Source organism: Lepidothrix coronata, unplaced genomic scaffold (genome assembly GCF_001604755.1).
Source record: "Lepidothrix coronata isolate B3197 unplaced genomic scaffold, Lepidothrix_coronata-1.0 Scaffold54, whole genome shotgun sequence".
Classification (NCBI taxonomy): Eukaryota; Metazoa; Chordata; class Aves; order Passeriformes; family Pipridae; genus Lepidothrix; species Lepidothrix coronata.
Window position 1 is genome coordinate 724,984 of NW_016690234.1, and position 27,387 is coordinate 752,370.

Genomic DNA, 27,387 nt, shown 5'->3' on the forward strand with positions numbered 1-27,387 from the left:
AGGAAGTAGCTTTCCACGTAGCACTCAAAATGCAGGGAGGTCATTAGGAAAATTCACTGAATCCCACAATAGTTGGGGTTGGAAGGGACCTCTGGAGATCGTCCAGTCCAACCCCTGCCAAGGCAGGGTCGCCTGGAGCAGGTGACAAAGGAACACATCCAGATGGATTTGGAATGTCTCTAGAGAGGGAGACTCCACATCCTCCCCGAGCAGCTGTTCAGTGCTCTGCCACTCTCATGGAAAGAAGTTCTTAATTAATTAGGGAAAGAAAAATACTTTAGGGCAAAATAAGAAAGGTGATTAACTGAGTTCCAGGTGAGTGTGTAAATTTTAAGAAAAGTGTGTTCTTTGAATGTGCTTTTCCTCCCAGCTCCCAGTTATTGATTTTTTGGAAGTCTTTAAGGAGTAGAAGCAGCTGAGTGTGGTTGTGCAGAGCTCAGTCAGTGTGTGGGTATTCCAGTGGATGTACTAAATAATTCAGCTCATCCAGATTCTCTCTAGATATCACACACAAACCTGATAATACAAATAAAGAACAATTCCAAAAGCATTAAAGGATGTTTGAGTGTAGGAACTTCAAATAATGCAGTTATTAATGTGTTCATGTACTTAATTGTTCAGAGGGAATTTACATCCAACTCCCAGTCTCTTTTCTCTTCCCTTATTCATTCCATCTCCCCCACACACACCAGGGCTCAGAGTGTTTCTGCCTCGCTCAGAAGTGGCACTGCATTTTCTCTTTTCACCAGATTTTATGTGCCAATCCTGTGTTTGCTCCCTGCAAAGTGCCAAATGTGTTGGCAGCCTGATAGGCATGATTTTTATATATTATAAAGAATAATTCAGCTTTTGTGCCCTGCAGTGAGACAGTAGATTCATGGTTAACTCCAGTCATGCAAGTCCTGCTTAATGCAAGATGATTGTAAAATAAATTCCCTTTCTGTCGAAACTTTTCAAGCAGGAGGAAAATACAAGAGATAATTTAATGGGGGGATTGTGGTCATAGGTCAGAATAACAAGATAGTGTCTTTTTTTCCAGCCTGTGAGCAATAAAAGAACAGTTGCATGTGGTAAAAACAGTATGTTCTGGACTCAGTGCCAGTAGAAAAAAGAGATTATTTTGCAAATTGAAAAAAACCTTTGGTTCACGTAGGTTAACAGGGTTTGTTAAGCAAGTCTGCAGGCAAAAGGTGTTCCATAAGGAGGAATAGCTCCTATATCCCATAGCAATCCTGTCAACTGGTAAGGAAATAAGTTTGTGATAGGATGAGAATAATTTACTTAGGCTTCCTAGAATGTCTTTGAAAAACATACACATTTATCTGGAGATGTTTTTGCTTTGCCAGCTCTGCCCAAATTTTTAGAAACCAGGCAATTTATCTTCAGGAACAGCCTGTTGTTTTCCCTGATAATGTTAACCAGACTTGTGGTGAGCCCAGACACAGTGGCATTCAAAACAAGCTGGAATTCATCCCAACCACCTTATTTTTTTGGATGGCACCTGGTTCTGGGAGCAGAAATCAGCCAGTGTGCCCTGTTACATGCTCAGGGTAAAAAGGAAGGTGGAAATGAAATATATATATATGTATATATATATAAGTTCCGATTTCAGCAGACAAAAGTTTGAGGGATGAGTTGCTACATACATCAGTAAAAAATATTTTTCCTTACCAATTATTAGATATTGGGGAGAAATTCTTGGCTGTGAGGGTGGTGAGGCCCTGGCACAGGTTGTCCAGAGAAGCTGTGGCTGCCCCATCCCTGCAAGTGTCCAAGGTCAGGTTGGACGGGGCTTGGAGCAACCTGGGCTAGTGGAAGGTGTCCTTGCCCATGGCAGGATAATCTTTAATGTCCCTTCCAACCCAAACCATTTTAGGATTCCCTGATAATCTGCTGTCCCAGTGATATCTCAGTGTTGCACAATCCAACGTTTGCTCCATCCTGTCGTTTTTCATCACAATAAACCTGCCCCTGACATGTACTGTGACTCAACCCAGAGGTCACGTTGGAAAAGCAGCTTTTAGTGTTTGAATTGCTTTTATGTTATATTTTATTTACTGCTTTTGGCTTGTAGTCTGATAAAGCTCAGGCTGCTTAGCCCAGGCCAGGATTTGGAAATACAGATGCTGCTCAGGGTCCTGCTCAGCGTGAAAAGGAGGCGCTGGTCGCTGTGAGCTCTGTCACCCTGTTTAGTGACAAGGGGTTGTGGGTCCCAGGAATTTGTGGCTGTACATACCACCAAGCTCTCCTTGAAAGTCACTTAATGCAAGATCAGTCATGTAACTGAATGGCTTATTCACAATAAATTACTGTAACCCTCTGGTATGGAAGGGCTGAGTGACCCCTGAGCCAGGAAGCCTTGTTTTACTGCACAGAGTTGAGTAAACATCGAAATCAAATCCAAATGGTCCCTGTCAGTGAACACTGAAATACTACTGGGATGTTTTTCTGTCCATTTCTATTATCACTGTCAAGAATTCTACTGGAATTTTTGGTTTTGTCTGGAATGAGTCTCATCCTCAGTCCTGTGTTCCATCCTCCACTTAAGCAGGAATTGGTCCTGGGCTCTGTTCTAGTTTCTGGTTAGTCTTGAATCCACTAACTTTTGGCATTGTCTGCACAGATTAATTTTAAGTGAGAGCATAGTATTCCTTTGAATTTAATTAATTTTATTTAATCAATTTAATTCCTAGTGTTCCTTTTTTTTTTTTCTGCCAAACTGACAAGCAGGAACAGAAATAAAAAAGCTTCTTAATATATAGAATATATGTGTTGGTGGGTATAGCTCTGCTCCTAATGATCTTACACTTGAATAGAAAGGAAGAGTCACTTGGCAGATGATTAGTGATTGATTAATTATCTTTATGCTGGGCCTTTTCCTTGGTCAACTGGTTGTTTAGAAAATAATGTAGCCAGTAAATTTGAAGAAAGACCGAAATTTTTTGGGGAATCTCTGGCTACGTTCTAAATGATTGTCATTGCTTGAGATACTCCTTTTAAGTGATTAAACAAATTCACTATTGATAGTAATTTCTTAAATTTATTATCCTGCTTAGACTCCTTTTTATCTGATATTTTTTGGGGGGGAAAATGTGGTTCAAAGCTGTTGGCTGCTTGAAATGAGCTGTGCTTTCAGAATAATGTGGCATTGCAGTAATCTTCATTTTTAGGAGATGACTAAGACTGCCTGAGAACACTGTGACTGGAGCGTTTTCTCTGGTGTGAGACACTTTAAAAGGCATCTGAGAGTGAGTTGGACATCTGGACTAACTGCACCAGATCCTGGCAAGGCCAGAATGTGAATGGCAATAATTTGGTCTGAATTTGAGAGTAATTTTTATCAGTAGCAGATCCCACGAGCCTCTTTTCATGCTCAAATTTGAAAGGTTTTGGAGACTGGGAGGAAAACTTGGAGAGGTCACGATAAGAGACGTTGGCTGTAAGTTGAACCTGACTGGTGGCACAACCAGAATGTGTCTGATCTGTGTTTGCAGAGGATTATCCCAACGGGACGTGGCTGGGGGACGAGAACAACCCCGAGATGCGGGTGCGCTGCCCCATCACGCCCGCGGACATGCTGCACATCAGCACCAACTGCCGCACGGCCGAGAAGATGGCCCTGACCCTGCTGGACTACCTGTTCCACCGCGAGATCCAGGCCATCTCCAACCTCTCGGGCCAGGGCAAGCACGGCAAGAAGCAGCTGGACCCGCTCATGATTTACGGGATTCGCTGTGAGTGTCGCGCCGGGAATTCCGAAACGCAGATTGGGTTTTGTGAGAGCGGGGCCTGTGTTGGTGTTGCAACTTTTGGTGGGTTTTGCTTTTGAAGGAATCCCAAGGGGCTGGTTTCATTCAGTTTGTTGTGCGTGTTCACCGCAGATTCCTCGGTGTTGAATTCTGAATTCGGATTTTTTCAGAGCTGCCACCTGTGAGCACAGCAAATATGGGAGAAACATTCCTTTTTCAGATAATGGAACAAAAAATAAAGCAAATGATGCAAATTTCAAGTGCTCAAAGCAGGATGGTCTTGGATCTTAGTTTTTTACTTCCCATTGCTGTGTGTTATTTCCAAATATTTGCTGTGATTGTGATGGAAGAAATTTGCAATCTCAGTATCATAAAATCCATGGATTCATAGCAGGGACTCACACGATGCTGATGGGCTTGTTTCTGTTCCAGTGTGCACGAATCTTTTGATTATTTAAGCTATTATGGAGTAATGAACAGATATTACTTGTATTGAAGGCACAGTTTTTGTTAATTTAAAAGGAATCAAACATGGTTTTCTATAGAATGTGGTAGGCACAGCCACTGGCTGTATAAGTGAAGAAGGGTCTGGATGTGCGTGACTTATAGCAGAGGATGACTTGGTGAATACACTGAGGTCAGCCAAGTCTGTTCTCTGCAATTTAGTTCCAGGAAATTAGAATATCCAGGATACTGGGAAAAGGTTCTTCTCCCAGAGGGTAGTGGGGCACTGACCAGGCTCCCCAGGGCAGTGGTCAGGGCCCCAAGGCTGCCAGAGCTCAAGGAGGATTTGGACAACACTCTCAGCACATGGTGGGATTTTGAGCTGTCCTGTGCAGGGCCAGGAGTTGGACTGGATGATCCTTGAACTGGATTCTGATAAACCAATAGATCTTGTAGTTAAAAGATTCTTCGTAGTCACATTTTATGTTGGTCACCTGAAGTGGGAATAATTTGTTATACTAGAGAGTTTTGTATGGAATTGCTAAGTTAAAATTGCAGTGAAGGCTTAAAAACATGGCCAGAGAGAGCCTGTTTGGAGTGGTGCTTGAAGAATTGGATGTTTTTATGCTTCTCTTGGGACAATGTGTGGGATAGGTACAGGGAAGGAAATGTGGAGAGTTTGATGATGCCACTGCTGTGCTTTGCTTACACTGAGCTGAGGAAACACAGTCCTGTTGACCTGCTGTTGTTTCTAGTGGTTTTCTGGCTATTTTGGGCACACTGATTCCCAAAACTAACCCCCTCAGTTGGCTGTGTTAGGCCAAGTTTTGTCTCATTACTTACCTGAAGAAGACTTCAGGCTTCTTCTGCAGATATGTTAAATACATATTTTTAAGAGATACAATAATTTAGTTCTGATCTCCAAACCCTTTTTGTCTGTTGATCTCATCAAAGTAAATGATGCTTTTCCAGTGTGTTTTTAAAACTTAGATTTTTGTTGACAGTAGTTTTTGGGGACATGAAGAAATGGATCTTTCTCCAGTGCTAAAGCAAGTCCCAGGCAGCCCTTTTCCCATCACTTTAATCCTTGAGCACAAATCACACGAGTCAGTTTGGAATTGGTTGTGTAGGAAAATCAGATTTTTGAAGATGTGAGCAAGGGGAAGGAATGTGCCCATGTGACCAAGTGCTCCAGCTGGGAATTATGTCATTTCTGTGAGGCATTCTGACCATGAAGAAACTGGATTATGGAAGTGGTTCCTGCAGCTGGAAAAGGTCTGGAATGGTACAGATGTAGGAGCAGTGCATCATGAGCACTGAATGACTGTCTTTGATGTCATGAGCGCGGTTTGGAGGGTTTGAGATCCAGGTGTCTGAAAAACACCTTTATTTCTTCTTCACGTTGATCAGTGTGTTGCTTTATTTTGGGAACCAGTCCATAAAAAACAAGGGACTGTGGATATCCTGTGCAAAAAATCCCTCCTGTGTGGGTCTGACCAGAGTTTACTGGTTTGGGTACCAAAATATTAATGGTTCTTGAGATTTGCTACCACCATGACAAAGAATCCTGTGGCAGCAAATGAAGAAAACTCGTGTTAACTTGATGAAGCAGCAAATTTAACAGTAGCAACAGTGGTCCAGAAATGATGATTGCACAGAATAACTTAATTTGTCATCACTGGGAGTAATTAAGTGGAAGCGAGGTTGGATTTCAGTGGTCTGTTCATGGCTGTGGATGAGTCCCAGCTTTCCAGGGGAGGTTGTACCCGTGCTCAGTTCGGTGGCAGAACTCCTGGTGAGTTCATCTGTGCCATGATTTCATCCCTCGTCTTTGCCAGAGGGTTACTGGGAAGAGCCCTGCTGTCCCACAGGGCTCTCCACACTCCAGCTGCTTTTTATCAGGGAACTGTTGTTCCATAAAACTGACCAAAATCTGAGTGCAGCTCTGCCTCAGGTGCTTGTCCCAACAATGTGGTTTGATTCTGCTCTGGTGAGACTTCGATGCATTAATTTAAACATAAATGAAAAATCCAGTGTCATCAGCCTCACCCTTGCCAGTCACAGCTGGAGGAGCTCAGGCCAATAGAAAGGATTTTATTTTTCTTGCAGTTTGTCAGTGGAAAGATATTCCATCCTTTTTTTCTGTAAGAAAAACACCAAGCAAATCTGTGTTTAATAGAGCAGATATTTTGTATAATGTGCAAAAAGTATAGAAAATGAAGAGATGTGTGTTTATTAAAAATTCTTGATCCACTGCACAAGGTTCACCACAAGAGAGAGGAAAGTTTATCTTTGGAAGGATAAATTTTCACTTGTGGGATGAATTTGCCTGTGGGGTGGCTGTGGTAGAGGAGAGAGTTTTTGGGCACGAAACCAAAATGACTTAAACACAATATATGTCATTAAATAGCTCATTACTTCAGCCCTACTAAAAATGGAGACATTTTCTGGTGAAATCTGATACAAGAACATCCTCAGTTGTAATTTTCTTTGCACAACAGAAAATACAGGTTTAGTTCTTTGGAGATTTTGCAGTGATTTCCACAAGTGAGTTGGAAAAAACAGATTCCCAAATTCAGAAATTTATAAGACATTTGATAATACAAAGAATGATTTTACATGTCATTGGCAAAAATTGAGAGGGGATTTCTGAAGTTCAGAAAAGAAAATCTATCAGTGGTTCTTCTTCTTCACAATAATCTAATTAAATGAAAACAAAATAACATTAGTTATATATATAATGTATATTTTTATATTTACATATTTTACATGTGCATATTATATATACACATATATTTTATATATATATATTAGTGTGTATAACGTTGTTAGTGTGTAATTTCTGTGCAGTCCTCTTGCTCTGCACGTGGGTTTTTGCGGACTCTCACCAATCATTTTTTCCCTCATTTGTCAGTTTTAGTTAATTGATCACTAATTGCATTAAGGGGAGACTGTGCCCTGGGTTCAGTTGTGTTTTGGGACCCCAGAAATCCTCTGGCTCCATAAAGCATCTCTTACTCAGGGAACTATTTGTATTGAAATAACTCTCATGGCAGGGACATGATTGTTGCTGAGAAAAACCAACTCAAAACCGTAAGTACCCCACCCAAACCCCCAGTGCTGCAGAGGGCAGGAAACTGTGCTGAAAGTTGTCCTGTTGTGTTGAATTTTCCCATCTGCTTCCAAAATTACCGTGTAGAGTGAATTTTCCCCAGTTTCCTTCATGAGTTAGCATTTATCTCATCCAGAATCCATCCCTGTCATCTAAATGCCATAGGAATAAAGTGTTATCTGGGAATACCTAATGATAAAGTCTGATTTTTAACTGTAAATGATGTATATTCTGCTTGAAATGGCACGTTTTCACTTTTTAAGACATAATTAAAAATATAGGGTAGAAAGAAATTGGTGATCAAAGCTCAGTGTTTCTGTTCTGTGTAATATTTTTTCCAGTCAGGATGGGACCACTTTCCTAGTGGATTAGTTGTAAGAGATGTTAATCCACTGTGAGAGAAGTTGTGTCCTCAACTGAGGCCAAACAGAATTAAACACTGGTGCTGCTCCACACAAACTGACACAACAGCAGCCCACACACATTTGCTTAATAGGAAACATATTTGGCTGGGTAATTTATGTCACTTAGATGAGATATTTATATATATATATATATTATTGCACACAGCCCCAAACATAAGGCAGGTTGGGCCAGTTTAAGCAGCTGGTCACTGGTGTCCTGTAAAATGTGTGGTCAGTCACTGCTGCTCCAGCTTCTTCTTTGGAATGAAGATGTTGATCTTTAATAGCAATGCAGGATAAACAACAAAAATACCCCATTTCTGTCTTAAGTATTATTACTTAAATATTGGAGGAAGGGCAGTGAGTTCTCACAGAGGAACTGTTGGCTCTGGTGTTTCTCACCAGTGGGTTTGTTTTATGAGATCCTCCAGGCTGTTGTTATTTTATGGAATTGTTATCATGGAATCATGGAATTGGGTTGGAAGGAACCTTAAAGCTCATGTCCTTCCACTCCCTGCCATGGGCAGGGACACCTTCCACTATCCCAGGTTGCTCCAAGCCCCGTCCAGCCTGGCCTTGGACACTTCCAGGGATGGGGCAGCCACAGCTTCTCTGGGCAACCTGTGCCAGGGCCTCACCACCCTCACAGGGAAGAGTTTCTTCCCCAATATCCCATCTAACCCTGCCCTCTGGCAGTTTGAAGCCATTCCCAACTTGTCCTGTCACTCCAGGCCCTTGTAAATAGTCTCTCTCCATCTTTCTTGTAGTCTCCCTTCAGGTACTATAAACAAACATTTCAGTTACTGAAGATATGCCCTATAAATACAAAATATATTTGGTATTTTTATTTTTTTTTAGCTTTATAATTTAAAAACCCTTTTTATTACTGTATTTTTATTAACTATACCCATTTTTGCTTTTATATCCTTATTTCCTTCCTAACCTTTGTACACTTTTTTTGCATTTTCTCTGTCTTCCTTTCATTTCCTGTTTATAATTTTGGGCTCTTTGTGTCTCATTTCTGAATATCATTCTAGTCACTGACTTTTAGATACATAGCAACATACAGTAGGTTACCAGTATTACACCAAGATGCTACAATTCTGGAATATCAGCAGTTGTAGTTGTGCATCCAGATCTTGAATTCCATCAGGAGACTGTTGGAGAGCTCCAGGAAAATTATCCAAATTGGCATTTTATCCTATCTCTAATTTAATCTTTCATCAGCACTAGAAATTGATGGATTTCTCTAATTTAGATTGTTGGAATTACATTGTTAATTGTCATTTCAGTCCATCCCCTTGATGGGGGATGACAGCTAACTTGGGAATCAGTCATACCTCTGGATAATCTGGAGGTCTAGGGGGAAGAGAATGGGCTATGGGATAGTGGCAGTGCTCAAACTAATGATTTGCTGAGGATCTCTGATCTCTTTCCTCATTCTATAGGATATTAGTTAACCTTCCAAGCTGTAGTAGCCTGAACAGGAGTTATGTGGTTTCTATCTGGTGGATGAGCTCATCTTGTGGTCCCTGGAAATCCTTTTTGCCAACATTTATTCTCCTAGTGATAAATCCCACGGACTGTAGTTCTTGGGAAGTAATTATTTACTTCAGCCTGTTCCTATGGTGTTATCATGGAGTCCTGGAATGGTTATGTTGGAAGGGACCTTAAAGCTCATCTGGTTCCATGCCCTGCCATGGGCAGGGACACTTCCACTGGCCCAGGTGCTCAGCTGAGGTGCTGTAGCACATTTCTCCTCAGCTGCCAGGTCACGGCTGAGGGGGGGACAGATTTCACTTCAGTGTGGAGGGTTGAGCACCAGCAGAGAAGAACGTGCCCAGTTCTGCAGCATCGTGCCTGTGCCAGATGGGGAGGGCAAGAAGGTCCTCCTGAGCCGTCTGCTGGTCAAAAACCTCTGCTCTGAGTCTCACCAAGAGGGCCTCCTCCTGCTGGCAATGTCCAAAAAGCTGTGTTTGGTTCCTTGTGAAGTCCATAAGTCTGTTCTTAGGGACAGAATTTGGGGAGAGAGGAGGGAGAGTTTGACTATCTCATACTCAGGAGAGTGAGAAGCTAAGTCAGGGAGTTCAGCCCATCTTCAAAAAGAAAGAAGTGACAGAAAGCATTTTCTCCTCTCTGAAAATCCTTAACCCCTGTTGGTCCAGCACCCTGGGGAAGGGCTGTGTGCTGCAGCAGAGCTGCTCCTTTCACACATGTTGTCTTCTCAGAGCTGCAAAAGTCTGGCTTCAGTTCCAAATAGCTGCTGCTTTGTGAATCAATTAAATGCTGCCACATGGAGGGCAGTGATAACCTCTTTTGAGGTTGGGCAGGAAGATAATGGGAGAACCCATTGAGTTTATCTCAGCACCACAGTTCTCAGAAATGGCATCACTGCTGGCACTTCCTACGGGCTGGAATTTAGTGCTGCCTCGTGTTTCCTTCTTTCCTGGGCACTTCTGTTTATTTCAATTACTTTCCTGGCCAGTTACTGTTTATAAACTGAAATAAAGGCAGCGATTTTTGGGAAATAAAATCAATTGTGTGGTTTCTCTCTCCTTCTCCCACTTCTCTTGTCGTTCTTGTGCTATACAAGCAAGGAATTTCATTTTCCACTCTTGGATGTAGCAGCTGCTGTCAGTCCCAGCTGTGATGTGTGTGACTTGATGGTGTGTGATGTGCTGTCAGGCACTGCTGAGTTTGCAGGCTCTGCAGAAAATAGAAAATGAATGCATGAGGTCACTTGGACCACCTCTTGCCACAGTTGTTCCATCCTTTGATACTTTCCCGCTTTGGCCAGACTTAGTTCAAGTACGTGCTGAAGTGTGCAGGTCTTCACTCCTGCAGAGGCAGCTAAAAACAGTCTGGAAGCATGAAAGCAGCTTTCTGAGTGACTTTAAATGCTGCTTCAGGAGTGAGGAAAAAACCAGCAAGTTGGGCAACTGGAAGATGTGCTCATTGGGAAAGTTATTGCTACAACTGTTGTAACTCAGTTGAACAAAAGCTGGTTTTTTTCTAAGGACAATCAAGGGAGTCTTGTGTGGATTTCAGACATCATTAGATATTCACATATTAACAATCCTGGTGTGAGAACCCAAACCCTGTGAGAGGCATTGGACTGTTTATGATCAATGTATTGAGTGTGATGTCCAAGGATCATCTTTATCAGCACTGCAGATCCATCGGAGCTCTGAAGTTACAAGTGGAACAGAGAACTCTTTGTATCACCCTTGTATTAATCACTGTTTTCTTTGGGCTCATTCCTCCTCATATGGAACTGCTCCAGTGTTATGACTGTCTGCAGAGTAGTTACTCCAGTGTGCACTGGTGGTGTCCCTTTAGGGCCTAATTCAGATGGATGCAGGGTGTGCTTTACTGTCACCACATGGAGAGGAGGCTGCTGGTTACTCAGTGTCACTCAGGCTCAGTCCTGGCATAAATAAAATCTCCTACTGAACTTCCAACAGGCTCCAAACAAGAATTATTTACTATTGAAAGCCTATAAACGACCAAATTGAGCTTTTACAGTGTGGTTTTAGAAGACACGAAGAGTCTAAGAAAGTGTTTGATCCCTGACATTTGGAGAGGAAAAGCAGCTCAGCCACCAACCACGGATTGATCCACACAAAACTTCTGTATATTCATCTGGAAAAGGCATTGCTGCCTGCAGGGAGAGCGGGGAGCTCACAGAGCCTCCTGAACTGAATTCCAGAAAGTCACAGACTTTCCTGACTTTGAACTTTCCTTTCTCCATCTCCCAAGGGTTAAAAACCCGATGGAGGAGGTGCCTCCGGCCGCCTGCGAGGAGAATGTCGTTGGGGTTTCTGTCCTTCCCAAAGCCACGAGCTCCTTGGGAAGGGGGGAGATGTGCATTGTTGATCCACCAGGGAGTTTTTCTTGGCAGCCCCTTTGCCATCCAGATGGGCTCCCGAGGCAGCGCTTGTGTAACGGGCCGGCTCGGGAAGGGGTGGTGGGAACAACACCCCCCCTTTCCGTGGGCTCTGCTCCTCTCACAGCACACTGTGCTGCTCCACGGAACACAAACAGCTGTTTAATCAACTTCTCTGTAAAACTGTGCCTGTCAACCCCCATGTTACGTGTGGTTATTGTTATATGTGCTTATTTGTTATATGTGGTTATTGGCAGCAGCTCCCTAAAATCAGAAGCGTTTATTTATTGCCTCGATTGAGGTGATTCCATTTGTTTGGAGCAACGGGCTCTGATTCCAAGCAGGCAGTTGATCCTTTGGCAATGATCACATCATACACTGAGCTGTGTCCCGTTGCGAAGCACAGAGACAACTTTATGGGATTTCTCCCAGAGAAGAAAAGAGATATCAAGGCTATAGCAAGGAGTAGCAAGGAAAAGCTGACTGTGATCACAAATGACCGTTCTGACATTTTAAATGTGCAAAACTAAGAGGTAAATTTAACTGAAGGCTCCAAGTTTGATATCCTGTGAGGGCATTTTAAAAATGCAGAAGGAAACTAATGGTTGTCACGAGCTCATTAGGTGTTTTATCTGGAAGGAGATCATTAGTGGCTGAATAAGTCAAACAAGTGTCGGAGTCGTTAGGTCCTGATCTTCAGGAAAAACCATTTGGGATGAAAATGCCTGTGCAACCCATATGGAATTGTGCCCCTGCCATTTCCAGCTGTCCAGCTCCAGCTGTAGGGAGTGCAGAGCTCTGCTTTCATCCTGGGACCCGAATGTTCCATGAGTATTTGGGGAGGAAATGAAACACAGATCTTCTCTTTCCAAGGTATCTCCTTTTATTTGCCGGGTGTTTGGATTTTTGCAAGATGATTTTTAGAGCAAGTAACGTCTTTTTTAAAAATGGGGCAGAAAAACAGAAAGAAATGTTGGACATTTTTTAAAGGTGGGGGAAAAAATAGAAGCAAATGTGGGACATTTTTTAAAAATGGGGGAAAAAACTATAAGAAAATGTCCTTTGTCCAGTGTCAGCACAGTGGAGGAGCTCTCATGAAACTTGTGACCTGTAGCAAGGCTATAGGAGATGACAGGAAGACTTTTCTCTTTTCAGATTATAAACCCTTTGTTTTCAGAATTATTTTCTTGTGGGGTTGGTTGATTGATTTCTGATAATAGTTCCATTTATGCAGCTGTTGATAGTCTGTCAGCATCAGAGATCTGTGGAGCTTCCACCCAAGGGTGCACCAGGAGCATCACAAATATTCCATTTCTGCAGTGATTAATTATTTCTGCAGTGATTAATTAATTCACTCAGTCCCATTCCACAGCCCTTCTCTGGTCCTGCAGCTCCCTGACCTTTCGTAGCAGTTGGAAGGAGCCAGGAGGGACTTGGGAATGAGCAAACACGGGAATGGATAAAAATCCGTCCGTTCTTGCCAGAGTGGGAATTTGACACCCCACTAGATGGCAATATTTGAATGCTTATGGCTCTCCATAAGGCAGAACAGAGCAGGTTCTGCTCGTTGTAAAACAGGTAAAACCAGCCTGACTGCTTTTTCAGAGAAGTGTGAAGTGTGTCTGTGTGTAGGAGCTTTTCTGCTTTGGAACAGGATTCCTTGGTGGAATTTGGAGATTCTAGATCCTAATTAATTTTAATCTTTTATTTTTGAAACCTCTGGTAGGGTTCTTTTAATGTGAAGAAGGGCATTTAAAATAATTTTAATTTTCGCGTTTCCCCTGGTTCTGTGATTTGTTAAAAATTAAATATTCAGACAAATATGGTAAATAAATATTAATAAATGTTAATTAAATAATCAGACAAAGTAACTTTTAGTAAAACTGGCTTCTAGCTGAAGGAGAGGAGGTTTAGATGGAATATTGGGAAGGAACTCTTCCCTGTCAGGATGGTGAGACCTGGCACAGGGCACTGGGAAGCTGTGGCTGCCCCATCCCTGGAAGTGTCCAAGGCCAGGTTGGACGGGGCTTGGAGCAACTTGGGATAGTGGAAGGTGTCCCTGCCCATGGCAGGGGTGGGACTGGACGGGCTTTGAGATCCCTTCCAACCCAAAGCATTCCAAGACAATTAAATTAGCTGTTCAATATTCTGGTAATTGGCAGCTGGTTGTTATTTCTTGCATGGCCAGAGCGACTCCTGAGCCAGAGACCCATCGAGAAGGGCTTTCCTTTGCTCATGGAATGTTTGATTTCGAAATCTTTGAAAATCCAAACCCTTCTGTCTGTGTTTTACAGAGAAATGGAGACCTCCTGCCTTTGGGATGAGAACTGTTTTCTCATCTCTTCACTTTCACTTTAACCTGTCCCTCAGACCCAGCCTGGCCGTGCAAACACTTTGGTTGCTGTTTCGTGGCAGTTTAAAAGAAGTTAATTTCAGAATTGTTTCCTCAGCATGATACAGTAATTTATTATTATTCATCATGTAATAATATATAACTTATTATATCGAGGAAAACTTTCTTGCCTGTTCTTCCAAGTGTTTTAGTGTTCTCTGGGCGTGGAATTGTAAAACAGCAGTTTGTCTGAACAGTGTCATTGGCATTTCAGAAGTAGTTGCTGATTGTAGTTGAACTTTTCTGCATTTCTTTGATCCCAGAAGATATTCCTACCAGACAGGTAATTAATTGGAATTTGGTTTAGGAGTTGGGATGAGAAAACATTGTTTTAAATTGTTGGTTTGCTTGAAATATAGCTAAAACATGCTGTTTTCTTACTGGAGATAAAAAGTTTCTAGGTATTTGTTGTAAAACAGTTGTAAAATGAGCAATTACGTGCTTTGTCACAAAGTTGCCCAAGGTTTGGAGTGATCTCTAGTCTGGAGTTGAGTTCCTGTTGTCCAAGCAGAAAGGGAATAGTGTGGAATTTTGAGGTTTATTTATTTTTATAATTTACTTCAAGAGTATAATAAAATAATCAATTTTCTGTGGAAATTTATTTGCAGAAATCCTCTTAATCATATTGTCCATAAGTAGGAAAACAGAGAATCTCATTCCTTTAACAATGAGAGAGCATTTCTTTTCTTTAAAAGCTGACAATTGGAAAGTTCAGATTTTTGTAAACATTTCATAAGTATATGTTTCACTGTTTAAAATATTCTGGTTGCTGACACAGGTTAGTAAATCCTTCTTTATGTGTGTGTAGTAAAACAGGAGGATCTCAGTTGTATTTGGGGCTGTTTGGAAGTACCCCCTGAACAGTTTGTACCTCAGCACGTGGTGGTTATGGATTTATGGCTGAAAGGGATGATTTGAAAGGGATGATTTGAAAGGGATAATTTGAAAGGGATAATTTGAAAGGGATAAATGTAACAATGAAACAAAGGAACTGTTTCAGAAATAAAAAGAAATAGGAAGAAATAAGATGCAAACCAGACTAATTACTTGGTAGCTGCATTTTCCTCCCCTCCTGCCTCTCTCCAAGTTTCTAACAGCTCTCTTTTTGGCCACTGTGGATGAGAACAATGGGATGGAAAGTGATTATTAGGTGACATGATGGATGTGACTTGGAGGAGCCTCCAGGGCTCTGCCATCCCTCCGGAACGGGCGACTTTTCCTTGGAGGAGGACGACGCTTCATCCCTTTGCCCAAACCTAAACATTCCGATTTTTGGAGAGGGGGAAGAACTTCCAGCTGTGGAGATCCTGTCGGAGGAGTAAACAATTACTCCATTTAAAATGATTTCAAGATGGGCAGTGCAAGCCCTTGATTCCGTTGGAGGAGTCGGAGCCTGAAGGCGCAAGAAGGAACTTCGGAGGTGCTTCATTTTTCCCTCGGCCGTTCCAGTGTTTAGTGCAGCAGATTCTGTTGTCATGTGCTATTGGTTTAATAAAAAGGCCTCCAAATGTATGACCCTGCTGAGGAAAAATGCATTTTGTGAGCCAAGGCCCCGAAGAATCGCCCCTCTCCACGACTCGGAGCAGGCAGATCTGAAGCCCTTGTTTTTCGGATTATCCATCATGTTCCTGTCAGTTTAAAAAAGATTCTCTTTGTCACTTCAAGATTTGAGTGATGAATATGACAGCCTGTTGTTTTTTCTCGAAGCTTTAAAAATTAGGTTAAATTTGAAAATGAAGGAGCAGTGAAGCAAATCTGTTTGGATTATGTATTTATGATGTAAATATGTATTTATTTTATTCGTGTGGCTGTTGGATTCTCTGGTGGTAACACTTTCCCTAATCTTTTCAAATGTAGCAAAACCAGTAGGAAATTCTGGGCCATCTCAGCGTAAAGGGAACTCTGCCAGGTTCATGAAAATAATGATTTAGCTTTTAATTTTCTAAGGAAATGTGGAGATTGTGGAGAACAATATCCAATATCCAAATGCAAACTCCTGACACGGAGTTTGTTTTTTAGGAGCTGATTTTGAATGCAGTATCAGGATGGAATATTTCATGTCTGGTTTTGATCTTACAAATGTCTTTTCTTCCTCCTCAGTTTGTTCTTAATTAGATTTCTTTACAGTTTCATGTTTTCTGTGCGTTGTTTCGTCTGCTGCCTGACTCCTGACCTTTGAGAAGGAGAGGATTACTTTTTCAGGAACATTGTTTGCCTGGGATTTTCTTATTTTAGAATTAGTCCTGGTTTTTAGAAAAACCCAAGCCTTTCTCTCCTTATTTTGTACATTAGATGCCCCCAAAGTTTGGGAATGTGTCTTCGTGTCCGACATCGGTGCTGATGATCCCTGTGTTTGTACCAGATCATCTTCACTGCATTTCCAAGCTCTTTTTCCTTTGCATTCACAAGGTTTTTCCTTTGCATTTCTGAGGTTTTTCCTTTGCATTTCCAAGCTTTTTTTTCTTTGTTTCCAAGTTTCTCCTTTGCATTTACCACCTTTTTTCTTTTGCATTTCCAAGCTTTTTTTCCTTTGAATTTCCAAGCCTTTTTTTTTCTTTTGAATCAGAGAAAGATTTATTTTGAATATTGTCAGTATTTTTAATTTTATAGGAGCTTCCCCAAAGCTCTCCCTGTGTTTCTAATCCAGGATGTGGAAGGAAAAGCTCAGCCTGATGCACCTGCTGGCTTTTAAAGCTGACTTTTTAGATTTTCCTGATGCATGTTTGTCTTCTTCTTGAGCTTTTGCTGGATGAGATTGGAATGTTGGCTTCTGATTTCTCCTTTTTCGTGTCTCCATGAATTCCCTGTGCAGACCTTTTAGTCTCCCAAACTCCCAGGATCAACCTGGTTTATGGAAATCTCTCAAACTCTTGGAATTTATTAAATAACTGAACTATTTGAAAGTCTCTGGTGTGTTTTCATAGAAAGCTTTGTTTAGGAAGTGAGATTCCCAAAAAAAGCGAACTTTGGCCCTTTAGTGTTTCAAAGCAAGGACATCCTTTTTTTTGAGTGTTACCAGCAACGATCCATTGCCCTGCATGAAAAGATCCCTAAAAACACAGTCAGCCAGCCTTAAATCACCCAAATCCTGCACTTCCCCCTTCTTTAATGGGCATCTCTTTGTCAAAGTGCTGAATTATGTTGCTGAATGTATTTTTTATGTGTGTTTTGTGGCTCAGAGACACTTTGCTGTTTAAAATCACAGCGTTTGTGCTGCTTTTGGGTAGGAAATGGTCCGAAAAAGTCAAATCCCTTCCCACTTAGGTATTCCTGCCTTTTCTGCTAGGGGCTTCCCTAAGTTAAACATCTCATTTCCAATATCCTGCTTTAGTGTTTGGGTGTTTGACGTGCAGGGAATGAGGCAGCTGAAAGCTCCCCCGCCTGGGATCGTTTACGGGTAGGGAACAGAGGCAGCGCGCTTTGCTTTTCCGGGATTGTTTGCACATGTTTTCAGGATGTCCTTCTCCACTGCAGGTAAATCACATTTCTAATGTCATGGTGAACTTTTTATCTGCTTCAAAACTACTCCACTGTCGTTAACATTATATTTTCCTTCAGTCACCGGAGGACTGCGAGGAAGTGTGGTTGCTCAAGACCTGAATAACATTTTAGGTTGTGATCCCAACTTCACAGATTTTACTGCTGAAATTTATTGAACCTTTTTATCAACTATCTTTGGACTTAAGGGCTAACTTTTCATGCCTAATTTGTATGTGCACATGCTGTGGCTGAGTCTGCAACTGGGGTAAAAATCAGTGCAAACAGCACTGGGTTGTCTGGACCAGTTTTACACCTTTGATTACTGTAACAGCAAGTGGGAATTTGAGGAATTAAGGGAAAGAAATAGGGATGCCTGGCTTGAAAAATCTGCCTGATGGTTTAGATCTCTGTAGTCTAAAATCTTCTCTGAATCTGCCCTGTTTAGCTTGTTACCTGTTTTCTGGGCTTTTCTCTGTGGAGCCATGTTCTTTCCATGAAGGGAATGGTAAACCCTTTATGGCCATTCCTTATCACATTGATTAAATTATAGTGTTTGTGATCAGTGGGTAGAATCATGGAATGGTTTGGGTGGGAAGGGACCTTAAAGCTCATCTCATTCCACCCCCTGCCATGGGCAGGGACACCTTTCACTATCCCAGGTTGCTCCAAGCCCCATCCAACTTGGCCTCGGACACTTCCAGGGATGGGGCAGCCACAGCTTCTCTGGGCAACCTGTGCCAGGGCCTTCCCACTCTCCCAGGAAAGGATTTCTTCCTAATATCTAATCCAAACCTACTCTCTTTCCATGTGAAGAAGGTCTTTTCCTGCCTTCCCTGGCAGCAATTTCTGGGATGTTTTATGTCACAGCTCTGGCTCATCATCTTCCTCATGCTGGGAGACCTGAGTATGAACATCTCACTGCACCTGATGATCTCTTGTCCCAAATAATTGATATTGCTTTTGATTTCTCCTTGAATTAAGTGACATCCTGGAATATCCCAGGGATTACACTGTAGTAGTTAAAATTCCAAACCAGACAGCTTTTCCCTGAGAGTTTCCTCTGACTACACTTGATCAGTCACTTCTCTAACCAGGGCAGCACAACGTGAAAGTCATTAAAATGTACTTATGGGTGAAATATGGACTTTTTTTCCCCAAACTAACCACAGAGCACATGATCGTGTTTTATGTGGGACTCACAAGTGCTTTTGTACATCCTGACAGCTGAGGGTGGGTGAAGAGTTAAAGCACAACTATTTTTATTGGACATCCCTGCAAACATTTCTGAGCCCATTTCTCTGTGTAATGCACATTAGTAATAGATCAGGCTGAGAAACGTGGACTCAGGATTTACAATATGGAATGTGCTTTCCTTTTGCTGACACCTATGGAAAGGGAGCTGTTGCACAGCAGCAGATGGTAATTTCAGCCCAGTTTCCTCCTTTCCTACTCCCACCCCCTTTTTGGAGACACAACAAGAGTTGTAAAGTTCTTGCTGTCGCTTTAAAATCAGAAACCATGGGGTCTTTGAGGCACTTTCGGGGCCAGTCTTTTTCCCCCTGTATATTCTCTCCTTTGTTCAAATGGCTTCTTAAACAGATCTACAAAAAACCTCAGAGCATCAAAAATTCAACATATTTCAGAAATGATGCCATAAAAGGTACAGTTCTCCACTTGGCTGTGTTAAGCTCAGTAACTGCAGCTTTCACATTCTGAGGACTCTGGTTTCATTTGTAATACAGAGGAAACTATGAAGCTTTTAGCTTGTGCAAACCTGGAATTTTGTGGCTCCAGGCTTCAAATCATTTGTCTTGCAGTCACAGAGCATGTCCTGTTCTATATATTCTATATACAACAGCTTAAGCAAGTACTTCACAGGATTAGAATCCCATTTGAGAGGAAGATTGAAAGCTCAGTAAGTGGAAAAGATTATTTTACTGTGCAAGGTATGAAAGAAACTGATACCAAAAAGAAAATAAGAATTTTAGAGACACTTCAAGCATTGTTATGTTGAGCAAAAGCTCCTGTTACAGCTTTGGCTTGTTTAACTGTGGGATTGCACATCTGAATCTGAGAAGTTTAGAAGCACAGTTTTAGAGACTGTTAAAAATAGATCTGCTTGAATTCCGGGGTTTTGAACCTCATAGAATTATAGAAACCTAAAATGGTTTGAGTTGGAAGGGACCTTAAAGCTCATCTCATTCTATGGGCAGGGACACCTGCCACTATCTCAGGTTGCTCCAAGCCCTGTCCAGCCTGACCTTGGACACCTGCAGGGATGGGGCAGCCACAGCTTCTCTGGGCAACCTGTGCCAGGGCCTCACTACCCTCTGAGTAAGGAATTTGTTCCCAATATCCCATCTAACCCTGCCCTCAGGCAATTTAAAACCATTGTCCCTTGTCCTGTCGCTGTCTGCCCGTGCAAAGAATCCCCTCCATCCTCTCCTTCCTTCTTATATGGGCAGACAGTGACTGGATTTTTCAATTTTTTTTTTTCTGCAGCCATGAGCATTATGAATTTGTTGTAGTATTGATGCTTTTAAGAAAAGCATCAATACCCCTCTGAAGCTCACACTGAAATGGTCACAGTCTGTAGTAATAAAGGAGGAGGACCTCAAAGCAGCTGACACTGCTCAACGTTTCCTTCCCACTTTTAAAGCCATTTGTGCAGATGTTGAACCAAGTCTTTCTTGTAATCATTTTACTCTCTGTTCCTGGTGTATCTGGGCTTTCCCTTCGGGTTCAGGGGCTGCACGTGGTGATAAAGCTGGTTTGAGTTGGCAGCAGGGCTCAGTCTGGGTGAGCTTTGCTTCCCAGCGCTCAGCTCAGCTCCTGAGTCAGCGCTGTGTTTATGGAACACTTTGGCAACTTAACACCAAAGGCTACAAAGTGCATCATGTGGCTCTTGAAATGACTTAATTCCAGGAGTAACGTTTGCAGAAGGGTCTCGTTTTGCGTTGTTTTTATTGGAGTCTGATCAATTTTGAGCTGAGCTTTAAAAGATTTTATTATTTTTGTTTGGTTTAATAGGAGTTTTATATGGTCTCCTGCTTATCAGACTTATTGTGGGGCACTATCAGTGAGAAATAAAGCTGTATCCAATTTTGGCTTCAGAGTGCTGGATCCTCTGTCAGTGTTGCACAGTGTGGATGTAACAGTGCAGCTCCTGTGGATGGAAGGGCAGATTATAAAATTCAATGGGCAGACAGAACTGTGCATGTATGATTACTGAACTTTGGGAATAAAGTTTGTTGGAATCACACCACTGTACAGCTTTGGGGGTCCTTGTTGAGGTCACTGTATTCCTTTAGGCAATGTGGGCAGTTCTAAAATGATCCTTCGTTCACCCTGTGTGTGGGACTGGGTGTGTCATCTTGGAATTCTCTGGAAATACAGGTTTATGCCGATTTTTGCCTCTTTTCTTTGTAATTCCAGGCCACCTGTTTTACAAGTTTGGCATCACAGAGTCCGACTGGTACCGCATCAAACAGAGCATCGACTCCAAGTGCAGGACAGCGTGGAGGAGGAAGCAGAGGGGGCAGAGCCTGGCTGTGAAAAGCTTTTCCAGAAGAACGCCTTCATCATCCTCTTACAGTGGTTCAGGTAACAAACCAACACCCCCCCAAAGCCAATCAAACCCCAACTGAAAGGAAAACTCGCAGTGATAATAAATTCCATTTGTTTTTCATTATACCTCAATGTTAATGCGAGTGTTTAGCCTCACTGAGATGCTGAGAACATACAGTCAAAAAATCATGGAATGCTTTGGGTTGGAAGGACATTAAAGATCATCTTGCCATGGGCAGGGACACTTTCCACTGGTTGCTCCAAGCCCCATCCAACCTGACCTTGGACACTTCCAGGGATGGGGCAGCCACAGCTGCTCTGGGCAACCTGTGCCAGGGCCTCACCACCCTCACAATAAACAGTTCTTTTCCCAATATCTCATCTAACCCTGCTCTCTTTCAGTTCCTGCACATGTGTTAACTAAAAAATTCAGCTCATGCAGCTTTGTGCTCTCATATGTTTTATTTTCACCACGCTCAGTTCTTTGAGTAGAAAATGAAGATGTTGCTGCAATTGTTGTTCCTCAGAGGAGTCAGTGACTGGACCTTTCACACCAGTCAGTGGGACGTGCTAAGGGTTGTTCTTGAAGGATTTTCCTCTGAAGGAATTAAATATGTTGTAGGTGATTCTATATTTCCATGTAGGTATGGAGGCAGGAATAATAATAACAACTGAAAAACCCTGACCCAAGAAGTGTTCTCAGAGGACATTTCTGGCTCCTGCTTTTAATATAAAGCAGCGTTATGGGACATTTGTACATTAGATATTAAAACCAGGGGTTTGGAAGGGAGCCCAAGGAAAAGGAAGGAAGTTTATTTGCCTGCATAAAATTTTTGGTTGCATGTTAACACTAACCACTGTATCTCATGCAAAGAAAGCCAAAATCTGCTTTCAATGGAAAATTTTATGTGCTGGAACAGAGAATCACGTCCAAAATCCTCAAATTAAAACAACTAATCAACCTAATGATAACCATAAGCCTTATATGTTGATGGGATCTTTATTTTCAGTCTCTTAGCAATCAGTATTTTAGAATAAGTGGATATTAGGGGCCTGTGCTCATTAGACTGCACCCTTTGAGTGGTGTTGAGATTTATTATTAAAAACTATTATTTAATCTCCTGCTTTGGAGATTTGGAGACACCAGTGTAAAGATGGAAAACACAGGCTAGGCTCAGTGAGTTCCTGCCTTCAGAAGACCATAAGATAAATTTTGGTGGGTTCTTTTATTGTGGTTAAGCTGAAAACTCATTTTTCCCCTTAATTCCACTAAATTAATTTGTGAGTAAGATGTTCCGTGGGTAAAAGACCACCTGAATTAACTCCTGAACAACCTGGTCTAGTGGAAGGTGTCCCTGCCCATGGCAGAGGGTTGGAACAGGATGAGCTTCAAGGTCCTTTCCAACACAAACCGTTCCAGGATTGTGGGATTTCAGCGTGTGCTGTCTGAGAAGGTGGGAGATGAGGTGGTTCTGCAAGAGCCACCTTGGCATTTTTGGTGGTGTGCCTGTGGTCCAGCAATCCCCAGGATTGTTTTTATGGCACCTGCATCTCTCCCTGTGCAGGGATCTCATCTCCCAAGTCCCCTAAAGAGCAAAGAGGTGGCTGCATGTCCTTGTAGGGATGTCTTTGGTCCTGATGATGCTGAAGGTCAGCTGAGGCATCTTGGCATGTCCTTGGCAGGGCTGTCCAGATGTGCAGCCAAAAGCAGAGTCCAGGCAATAACAGGAACAGCTGCCTTTGGTAACAGTGTGTGAAAATGTTCCCATGGAGTCAGAGGCTTTGGGTAATTTTCTTGAAAATATTGCTCTCCCTCAGAACGTCTTTGGCATCATTTTCTGTGAGGCTGGAAAGGTGGGAGGTGAATTCACCCACTGTGGAAAAAACAGACCCACTTTATAAAAACAGAGCACTTTGCAAAATCAGGTGGTCCTTTGAAAAGTGAATTTGCAACCCAAACCCAAGCAGGAGTGGTGTTTCACCTGGAGAAAGAGGAGGAACAGGAGAGCAGGTTGAGAGGCTCAGTGAGGATATTGGGAAAAGAAATTTAAGAGACAATGTAGATTCACACATGTTTTGAAAGGTGGCATGACAGGGCTGTAATTCCACCTCTGTGTTCAGGTAACTCCAGGAACTGCTCAGGAACTGTGGCTTGACATCCCTGAAACCCCTCAATGGAATTACAGCCTCAGAATTCCCAGGCATCTGTTCCTGATTATCCCCCCTGTACAGTGGAGGGAGCAGAATTCCTGCTGCCAGCTCACAGTAATATTTCACAGCTCTGAAGTAAAGGAGGTCTGTATTTCACAGTTATGACAACAGAGCTGTCAAATATGGCTTTGGAAAGTGTTCTATATGAACCCAGACAGTTTTTATGGGAGCATTTGTTTCAGGGGGCAATTTAAGGTGAGCCTTGAACACTGTGAAATTCAGCTACTTGAGAAACTGCCTTTTCCACTGGTACAGCTTTAAAGTCCAGCTTCCAGGTGCTCCTGGGCAGGTCTCCACCCTGCTGTGGTTGTTGCAGAAGAAAACCTGTGTCAAGTTTCACTGGGAAGGATGTGGGGGTATAGAATTGTAGTTTTTTGCATATTCTATTCACAGAATCCCAGAATGGTTTGGTTTGGAAGGGACCTTCTCATTCCAACCCCCTGCCATTAGGCAGGGTCACTTTCCACTGGCCCAGGTGGCTCCAATCCCTGTCCAGCCTGGCCTTGGACACTTCTGAAATACTCTCAGATCCACGTGGTCAGTGCTGTGCTGGACATCCTCCCCTAGGAACTGGGAGACTTGGATTTTCAGAGCTGTTTTTTAGCAGCAATTAATTTGCCTTATTTTAAAAAAAATATATGAATAGAGCAGCCTGAAGCTCATCTGCCTCTGACCTGACTTTGCTTTCTCTGGCACTGAGGAATTTTGATTGCTACCACCTCTTTGAGACAGTCAAAATCCACCTGGATTCAGCCCAAAGAAACTGGTTTTGACTGCCCATGGTTTGAGGAAGGACATTGGTTTAGAGGATCTGCAGAGGTCACTTCAACCTCGTCTATTTTGTGATTTTTTTTTTTGATTTTTTAAAATGAATTATTGCACACATAATAAATAATTCTGAATTACTATCAGAAGAGGATTGTTCTTCAGCTTCACTCTCATGTACTCATTGGCCATGTCAAAACTTTGAGGCTTTTTCTGCTTGTTGTGATTAACAATTGGAGCAGCACGTGGCTTTGATTTGGGTCATGGTCAAAATGGCAACAGATTTCCTCTCTGCTCTGGTATCATATGGAAAAATTAACTGTACAAATGACATGGAAAAGCAGGAGGCTGAGCCCAGAGTCCTTATGGAGCCTTAGGAGGGTTTGGTGTTGAAATCCAACGATTGTGTTCAAGAGAAACAGATTTGCAAACGAGCGTGTCTGAGGAAGGAAAACACAAATGGATATTCCTTCTTTATCCTTCACCCCCGAAGATATTGATTGAGGTTGTTCACATTTAATTGTCACAGTAGCCACAGGATTTATGGGTTGCATCAAGCAGACTTATATTTATGGAGAACTTGGTTTTCCTTATTTTAGCTGGTTCTGCTGTTGCCTTTGGTTGGAATTGAGGTGTTGATTGCAATGGTTGCTCTGCTCTTGGAGCCAACATTTCAGTACCTAATGGATGTTTTCCTCGTGTTTTCTCCAACCAGAGTGGCTGCCACGAGAATTTAACTGGATCTTCCTTTTAAGACCTTGGCAGTGTGTGGAGGGAGGGCCGCAGGAAACGAGGGGTTTGGGAGGAGGATTAATTGAAAAGTGCCTTCTTCCTTTCTTTTAATTTCTCTTAAGATTGTTCAAGCTGTTATCACAGTTTTCCATGTTGGAATTTTTAATTAGTTCTCTGACTTTGGGATTTATATGGAGATTTAGGCTGAAGTGCTCAGCCTGTGCTGAGGTGTCACACAGCAAAATGGATGTGCAGCCAAATCTTCAAAGGTTTTTTACAATATTGGAGGTTTTAGCCCTGGCTGAATCAGAGGGAGATAATGGTTTATAGTGCACAGGTTTATTTCCATTGTTCTAGGATGGGGTTTGTCCTGCTTTTTGGGTTTGAGGATTTCTGATTTATCCATTAACCTTTCCTTGCTGGGACTGCACAACCAGAAAGCAAGGAGAGAAATCCTGGTTTGAAGTGTGAGGCTGGGAGGCCTCTGCACTAGGAAAATACTTTATAGGTACAAACCATGAGGACACTGAGCAGGAATTCCCTCTGCCATAGAATCTGTCCCCCCCACACCCACTTCCAAAATGGTGCCAGTCCCTTCTCCCAGGGAACAAGTGACAGGACGAGAGGAAACAGCCTCAAGTTGCTTCAAGGAAGGTTTAGGTTGGATATCAGGAAAAATTTCTTCATGGAAAGGAGAGGTTTATCCAGCACTGGAATAGTCTGCCCAGGACAGTGGTGGAGTCCCCATCCTTGGAATTGTTCAAGAAACATGTGGATGTGGCACCTGGGGACACAGATGGTGGTGAACATGGTGCTGATGCTGGGACTCGGTGATCTTAAAGGTCTTTTCCAACCTGTGATTCTGTGAAAATGAAAACCCAGATGCTCAACTGATAAATATGAAGTAGAATAGGAATGAATTAAAAAGGCCAAAGGTTTTGCCTTTGTCTTAAAACTGATTTTAGCTGAGAATTAAACACATATCCTTGAAATAGTTAAAAATTACCTTTGGGAAATCCAGCCTTGCTCAGCAGTGTCTGAGGAGGGTTGGCACTGAGAATGTGACAGAAGAAACCACTTCAGTGGGATCATTTGGCCAATTCTTGACCATTGGGTTGAGAAGACACACTCAGCACACTCAGCCTCAATTTTCTTTGACTCATAAGCACAAGCAGCAAAGAAATGGAAAACATGAAAGAATCATGGAATGCCAGAGTGGTTTGGGTTGGAAGAGTCCTTAAATCTCATCTCATTCCCCCTCCTGCCATGGGCAGGGACACCTTCCACCAGACCAGGGTCCAATTTCAACTTGAAAGAAAGGAATATTCTGCAGTTGTTTTTTTCTCTGTATTGGAGTGGTCAGTGCAGCATCTTCCATACTTGTGGGTGTCTCCAAAGCTATTCCATCTAGCAGAGGGGTTTTTGGGAACGCCATGGATAAGGTAGCACTACAAAAGCCGTTTGGTTCATGTTGAACTTACCCCTTTGGAATTAGTGGAAGATTTCAGAGCAGGAGCTCAGCTGTGGCTTCTCTGTGCCAGGGATGCTCTAAGAGATCAAAATTGTAGATGTGAGGCTCGATACTTTACAGGACTGTGATTTCTGAGTGCTGACACATCCTCTCTTCAAGCTGTGTGTGCTCCTCATGTTTGTGTTTGTTTTTAATGGGGAATGTTTAAAAAGGGATAAATATTCCTTTTGTCTGCTCAGAGATGTAGAGGGGAAAAACAATACTCAGAAAGGATGTTTTGTTTTTAGACACTGGTGAGTCCTCTCTCTTCTTTTTTCCTAAGAACTAAAAAACACCAAAAAATCCAACAAAATAAAGAAAAAACCCAACTGAGGTTGTTGCAGTGAAGCCAAAGTAGAATCTATTTATAGGTGACCACGTGAGATGTACAGTGGGATTCTATTCAGGCTGTGGCTCCTCTTCCCACCTCTGAAAAGCACCATAATTTCTGGCTTATGAAGCAAAAAATGACTTACAAATAAGGACTTTTGGATTTACAGTTAAAAATGTATTTCAGTATGTGCATATAATGTATATATTTATCTGCTGCAGCTCATTTTTCTTTGATACTCTTTGACTGCATAATTTTCCTAATCAGAAAATAAATGCTCATTATAAATGAAGGATTAGGTGTTTGGACACTGTGGTTTGGTAGAAGTCGAGTTCAATTCAATTCAATTACACGGTGAGAGACTGGGAAGCACAATGGAAAGACAAAATCAGGAGGGAATGGATTCTTGGGAGCCCTGGAGAAGCAGCTGAATCACAGTGGCCTTTCTTAGCCCTTTGTAAAATAAAAAATACAGAAAACGAGAAGTAATGAAAATGGGAGAAAAGGGGAAAGACGGAGGCTTAGTAAAGATCTTTGTCCAGCTTGGAGGAGAGAAGGATCCAGGGAGATCTTAGAGCCCCTTCCAGTGCCTAAAGGGGCTCCAAAAGAGCTGGAGAGGGGCTTTGGACAAGGGCCTGGAGGGGCAGGAGTGGCTTCCCACTGCTGGAGAGCAGGATTAGATGGGATATTGGGAAGGAATTCTTCCCTGTGAGGGTGGAGAGGCCCTGGCACAGGTTGCCCAGAGAAGCTGTGGCTGCCCCATCCCTGGAAGTGTCCAAGGCCAGGTTAGACAGGGCTTGGAGC

The 27,387-nt window shown here is 42.4% G+C and overlaps 1 protein-coding gene across 1 annotated transcript in view; it reads left to right on the forward strand.

Moving 5' to 3' along the window:
* BANP (BTG3 associated nuclear protein) overlaps window positions 1-27,387 on the forward strand; it is a 117,787-nt gene that overhangs the window by 30,385 nt on the left and 60,015 nt on the right. Inside the window, exons 7-8 of the mRNA XM_017816086.1 lie at window positions 3,495-3,734; window positions 20,903-21,070. Coding sequence (XP_017671575.1) covers window positions 3,495-3,734; window positions 20,903-21,070 — 408 coding nt within the window. The remainder of the gene's footprint in view (window positions 1-3,494; window positions 3,735-20,902; window positions 21,071-27,387) is intronic.